This window comes from Haplochromis burtoni, unplaced genomic scaffold (assembly GCF_018398535.1).
Source record: "Haplochromis burtoni strain Fernald_Lab_line unplaced genomic scaffold, NCSU_Asbu1 Contig_70, whole genome shotgun sequence".
Taxonomy (NCBI): Eukaryota; Metazoa; Chordata; class Actinopteri; order Cichliformes; family Cichlidae; genus Haplochromis; species Haplochromis burtoni.
The window spans coordinates 2003609-2010314 of record NW_024582431.1 but is presented as its reverse complement, the minus strand read 5'-3'; the positions used below and the strand labels follow the sequence as shown (position 1 = coordinate 2010314).

At 37.2% G+C, this 6706-nt stretch overlaps 1 protein-coding gene across 2 annotated transcripts in view; it reads left to right on the top strand.

Annotated features, from left to right (window-relative positions):
- Positions 1–380: 380 nt before the first annotated feature.
- coq7 (coenzyme Q7 homolog, ubiquinone (yeast)) overlaps positions 381–6706 on the top strand; it is a 7945-nt gene continuing 1619 nt past the window's right edge. Inside the window, exons 1-5 of one of the 2 annotated variants that reach the window (XM_042221618.1) lie at positions 381–459; positions 2124–2176; positions 3578–3759; positions 5683–5797; positions 5967–6106. In XM_042221618.1, the coding sequence (XP_042077552.1) occupies positions 3649–3759; positions 5683–5797; positions 5967–6106 (366 nt within the window). In that variant the 5' untranslated portion in view covers positions 381–459; positions 2124–2176; positions 3578–3648. Of the gene's footprint in view, positions 460–2123; positions 2177–3004; positions 3235–3577; positions 3760–5682; positions 5798–5966; positions 6107–6706 lie in introns of those variants that run through there. The other variant, XM_005924971.2, reaches the window with a different exon arrangement.

Genomic DNA, 6706 nt, shown 5'->3' with positions numbered 1-6706 from the left:
TACTCATCAAAAGCAGGAAACATTTTACTAAATAAAAGTACAAAGTAATATCATGAAGCGGAATAACAGTGACAGGTGGTGGGTTAGGCCTAGACCACAGGCTATTATGATTTAAGGCAGTGACTTTCACAATTCTTTTATTTTATTTACAATAAAAAAATTTTAAAAAATGCTGGGAAGGCCTCACTGAAGTGCATATCAACAAGTTGAAACTGCCATGGAATCTGGGACCAGCTGGAGAGGACAGATTGCTTAAATGTCTTAATCTGTGCAACACTGCCATCTGTTGACTATCAGCAACATCTCTAGTTGCTCCTGAAAACCCCTAATTTTTGTCGCTTGAATGTTTAGTCTTGAATTCTGTGTCACTTCCGGCTGCTCCCTTAAATAACAAGCCTAAACAAAAGGCAAACTCATGATTTGTTTGACGCAGAAAAAATGAGCATGTGCGACCAGAAGGTAATTTTCTCTTCTCTATTTACTTTTTTCTTTAAATACTTGTTTTCCTCCCACAGGGCAAAGATACGTAGGCCGAGTGAACTGGTTGAACTCTAAATTACGTGTTTAGTGTGGATTTGTTTGTGTTGTGATATAATCCTGCGACAGGCTAGTGACTAGTTGCCCAGAATGCTGACCCTGTGAACCTGCACAGCAATAAGCAGCTAGTGACTCAATGGAGGATTATACAACAGAACACTTTGAGTCCTTCCTGGTCATGCTGAAGCAAACACCGAGAACGAGGAGGCACAAGAACCAAATAAGACTACATTTTATAATGTATCTTAGTTTCTCAGTTATCTTGATGAACATATTCAGGCTTTCTTCTTGCACCAAAGAACTGCCTGCAGCTTTGTGCTGAATATTTTAGGTATAATGATTTTTAATAAAGTACTTCAAAGCTCATTGTGTTTTCTTAATATGAGCTGGTATCTTTGTAAGCTAAGCAATATTTTAATAAAATATTCTAAACTGCTCATGCTGACTGCAAGCCTCACATTAAAAATCAACAAACCAAACCTTCAGACAAGGTAGCTTCATTGATGATCCTCTGCTTCCAGACCTTTATCCAAGTCAAGAGAATTTCTGATTTCTAGTACTGACAAAAATCATTACAGAAAATTTTAATATAAATCAGTTCTCTTTAAGGTTCTTGCTATTGTTTTAATAAAATGATTGTTAAAAAGCATGCCACCCTGTGACGAACCTTTAAGGATATTTTGATCTGTGTGCAAACAAAGAGACATGTTTGGATATGGAAAAATACATGCACTATAATTTTGCACGGGGGCAGAAGGGAAGGAATTGTTTGGGAAGTGACTAAATGGTGAAAGAAAAAGTGTTACATAAGGAAACACAGAGGTCTTTAGCTCATTTTCTAGTAGTTATTCTGACATGTTCTTCTCTCTGATCTTTATTTTAAAGAAAATTCGGTTTTATTTCAGTTATAGAAACTATTTTTTCAAAAGGAAATAAGGCAGATATAGTTATGATTGACAGATCAAAGGAAACTTAATCTCTAAGGTGTTCTTTGTTTCCAAAACAGTATTGCAGTGGATTGAACAAAATAAACTGTACAGTATGTTTAGTATGTTTAACACTCTGTTAAACATACTAAACAATAGTGCAACTGTTATAAGCCTATATATGGCCTATATATGGGGAGTGATTTACTCCCCATATAAGCCTGACTATAGGTCAGGCTTATGTGGGGAGTAAATCACAAGGCTAAACAAGCTGGGGAATGTAAAGAGATGTACTTCTCAATGAATCAACAATAAATATCTTATAGTATAACGTGTAAAATCCTGAAATTAGCCATTCTGATGATTAAGTTGAGTTTGAGTCCTCTGGTTAACTGGGGCATTTCTGTGTGGAGTGGCTGCCCCTTTTCTGTCAGTTCTTCCAGAGGTTTCTTCCTGTTACAAGGGAGTCTTTCCTTTCCACCGTTGCCAAGTGCTTGCTCATAGAGGGTCATCAGATTGTTGAGGTTTTCTCTTTACTATTGAAGGGTCTTTACCTTACAGTATAAACTGTCTTGAGGTGGCGATGCTACTGTGATTTGTCACTATATGAATTAAATTGAATTTAAATTAATTTTCCATGTTCTCCATGTGCCTGTGTAGGTTTCCATCGGGTACTCCAGTTTTCTCCAGCAGTTCAAAGACATGCTCATGTAGTAAGTGTTTTTCTGTCTCTATATATTTGCCCTGAGTAGGAGTGGTAATCAGCTGGGATAGGCTTAGATAGGCTGGGATTGTATTGTATTTTAACACTGTTGTATTGCTACTTTCACTTACTGCATATTAGTATTTCATACTCTTTTAGTATAACACGCACAGCAAAAACAGCCTGAAACAGCCAAGCTAGTTTCAATGCCATTTGGAAGAATTTTCTGAATTTTTATTTTTTAACCACAGCAGTCCTGCTTAGAGAGTCATATGAAGGCTGAGGTGAAGGGACAACTCACAAGAATCACTATTCCTCAAAAATTATTGGACACATTGTAGTGAAACAAGGTTATTTTGTCCTGAACGCGGCTGTTCAGAAACCTCTTTTACTTCTCAGTTTATTTTACTAATTAGTTTGTGCAACACGCCCAATCAATTATAGCAAAACCTATAAATATCTTTCTGTGCTTCACACATTAGAATAACCAGCAACCAACTGTAATGGGTTAATACCACGTCCTGACTTTTAAATATAATAAAATGGCATGATCAATATTTGCGACCTTCAAAATAGGTATCATGATCAAAATATAACACTTTACTGTTTAGGCAGCTATCTTGTCAACAAGTCTGATCATCAGCCAGGCTGTGCTACAACAAAAAAAAGCTGACTGGTTTTTATTTTCCTCAATTTAACTTATTATTCCAAAAACTTCAAAAACGTAGTTTTTAGTTTAATTTTAGTTCACCTAATTCAGAAACATGATGGTTGACAGAGAAAATATTCCTCCTCCCAGGGAGGGAAACTCGATAGGTGGTGGTAACACATCCTAAACGCTAGTTGGCGCCCGCAATTAAATAAACGAAGAAGAAGAGCAGACGTCCGTTACGTGCAGTTACTGGCGTTCAATGTCAGTTTGATGCATGTTTTTGAACGTTTTTTTTAAATTACACAGCTAGTTAAACCATTACCGGACTATCATGCAGACAGCCGCACTTAGAGCTTTTTGCCACTGGCCACAGAGTAATAGCACAGCGATGATTCGTCAGTGTTTAAAATGCAGAGGTAAGCAGTGATACCTGGAAGCTACGGTGCTACATGCTAAAAACACTTATCTAACCCTCACAGTATGTAGCGTCTATCAGTGCATACAGTTTACGTTTATCTGTAGGTGTAAGACTAGACTGGGTCTACACTTGTAAACGTAATGTAGCCTAAATCAAATATTTGATAGATTACTCGTCATTGACAGTTTTCTCAACTCAAACTCTTGACATTTACTTAGTTTGTAAGCGAAGTAAATGCGTGACCTTCATAGTGGGCACTTAAGAGTCGTGTAATTATAAATGTTTCAGCTTCAAGGCGGTTGACTGAAGGAGCTTTACATACGTCTTTTACTTTGTTTTAGCACTAACTCTGCAGCAGAGCTCTCGCGCTTACGGAGTAATTCCGCCCCCGCGCGACAGTGAGGAGAAGGAGATGGTGCACCGGATGCTGCGCGTGGACCATGCTGGAGAATATGGAGCCAACCGCATCTACGCCGGCCAGATGGCAGTGTTGGGTCGATCGAAGACTGGGCCATTCATTCAGGTATTAACCGAATAAACTGATATAAACTGATCATTTCATTACTTCTGTGTCACGTCAAGATTATAATTTATTAAAAAAAACAAATAAATAACAGGGGGGTTCAGCCCCCAGTTGTTGCTGTGGTTAAGTTTATTGAATTATTATAAATTTAAACATAACAGCAGCTTTTACAAGAATATTCAAATTACTTTTAATTAAATGATTATGCACAGTACTCTTAGTGTCATGTTTGCCTCTTTGGACAAAGGCAATCCAGTCGAACGTAACAATCCATTTAAATCTTCCTTCTTCTTCCTTCCTCTTAAATACAATATTTTAAATGAAATAAGCTGAATGATGCAGTGAAAGATGCCCGTATTAGGGTTGATCTTTTTACATACGAGCATGTCTGTTCCTCTCCATCAGCCTGTCACAGCAGCTGCAGCACCATCACGTAAAGCCAGTAAACCGTGCACATGATTTCTGCAGGATCTTGCAGACAGCTGATGAAATTCAATAAGATGAAAGAACAGGCTGCACATCTCACTGCTGTTTGATGTTAATTCTCAGGCATGTGGTTGATAAACAGTATTTCTAGGGGGTTTCTGAGTCTCCCAAAATTCTGAATCCAGTTCATTTCTCTCTTCTTTTTTTTTTTAATTAAAAAAACTTTAGTAAAACTTACTTAGCACAGGCAGGGACATATAGACTCCCCTGCAAATTACATCCTGGTTCTTCTACAACCTGAGAAGAATTGTCACATGATTACCAGTTAACCATATAAAAAGTCTAAATTCCCACTGACTGCCACAGATCATTATCCTAACGAGGACATACACAAGATCTTTCCTTCAGTCAGTTCTCCAGACATGGCACATAGAACTAGGAATGGCTAGAAATAGAGGGTAAACTAACAGAGGCCTTATTGCTCATCACTGAAAGAGCTGATCTCATGTTAGCTGCTGCATTGGATAGTTGTTTCTGTGTGCAGTTTGCACTTTAGCCTCATGGTCCTGATTTTTTTTTTCTTTCTTGTGCAATAAAAATGAAAGTGACGTTCATATCTCCACACCTCAAAAATTGTAGACAGCTGTACACTTTTTTTTTTTTTAATTTTCCCTTCCCTTCCCTTTTTTTTTTTTTTTTAAATTTATGTTAAAAGTGTCCGTATGTTTTCATCATCAGTATTAGGGCTGTGCGATATGACCAAAATCTCATTTCCTGATATAAGAATTCTATCGTCCGATAATGATATAAATCACAAAAATGTAAAATTTTCTGTAAATTCTGTGAATCTCGGGCAGCTCGACTTGCGGGAAGTGTTTCCAGCTGCGCGTTATGTAGCTGGAGTTGAGTGTTTTAACCGATGCATGAAACGATACATTTTTAGACATAAGTTGTAACAGCCGCCGTTTTCTTTGTGAGTATTTATTACACGGCGTGCTGCGGGGAAAAGCCTGTTCTAACGTTTGAGTCTAAGGTTTATTTTTTAGCACCTGACGGCTCCTTTTTGCTTCTCATCCGTAAACAGTCTGCATACTCTTTCACGTGATTCAGTTTACTTTGAAAAGTCTCAACAGGATCTTGAGCTTTATTGTGAAAGGTTTATGTGGAAAATAGACAAGCGAACACGCGATGCTGTTACCGTTGTTGTTGCTAACGACAATGCATAAAAACAGGCGCTTGTCCGTCCGTAGTGTGATTATATTAAATATAAGAGAAGGAGAGAACTTTAAGAAATTAATATAGCCACTACAGTGACCATCAAAACGATGGAAAAATATTGCCATAAACAATTTATTTTGCAACACCAGGAATCAAACGATAGCGTAAAATGAAACGATAGACATTTTTATATCGTCATCTGACATATATCGTTATATCGAACAGCCCTAATCAGTATATGTCCCTAAATTTTGACACTTTGCGCTTTTTTTCCTACAGGAAATGTGGGATCAAGAAAAGAAACACCTTGAGAAATTCAATGAAATTCTTGCTGAGAACAGAGTTCGCCCCACAGCACTGTTACCTTTCTGGAATATTGCTGGGTTTGCATTAGGTTGGTACAACACATAAAGACATAACAGAAGATAAACAAATGATTCAAAGAGTAATGATTATTGAATTTCACAATGGCTCCCTGACGTGTCATTAACAAGTGTATAAACAGTAAGCAGTAGGAAATCTCTTCATTAAATGTTAACAGCATGTATCTCTCTCTTTTGAAGGGGCATCATCTGCATTACTGGGAAAAGAAGGGGCCATGGCCTGTACTGTGGCAGTGGAAGAGAGTATCACTGAACACTATAACAGCCAGATAAGAACTCTGATGGAGAAGGACCCAGAGAGATACACTGAACTCTTACAAGTGAGTCTCTTATCTCCGTAGCTCTGCTCTGTGGTTGCCCTTTACTGTGCATGAAATTCATATTGTTCATTATGAGATTGTGGCAACAGCTGAGTCTAAAGAGGAGCCGAAGGGCGATAATATTAGGCACCTGCCCCTCCAAAAAAAAGAGATTAGAGTCTAGCATACCAAAATGGAAATAATGTTGAATGTTTTTGATTATGGTGATTGTTACAAGCCACGCTAAATAATAATTAATCAATTAAACTCAGTTTCACGCTAGTTAATACAGCTTTGTACCTAATCGCTAATCGCCTTTTACTAACATTACTACATTTAAGTAAGAGTTATCTAACCAGCAAATAAATAAAGCCACCTTAAATTTTGTTTGAGGAAAATTTCATTCAATGATGTCTGTATCCCATTAATGCCAATATGAGTCTGAAATGGTTTCGGTCTTTCCCATATGGAAAAGATATATATAAATCTTATAAAGTTTTTATCTGTCTTGTATGAAACTTGTATGAAAAGCATACAAGAGTGAAAACACATATAAGATCCCTTGAAAAATTATATAATGAAACTTGTATGTTTTGTATACTTACTAAAAAAATATATGAA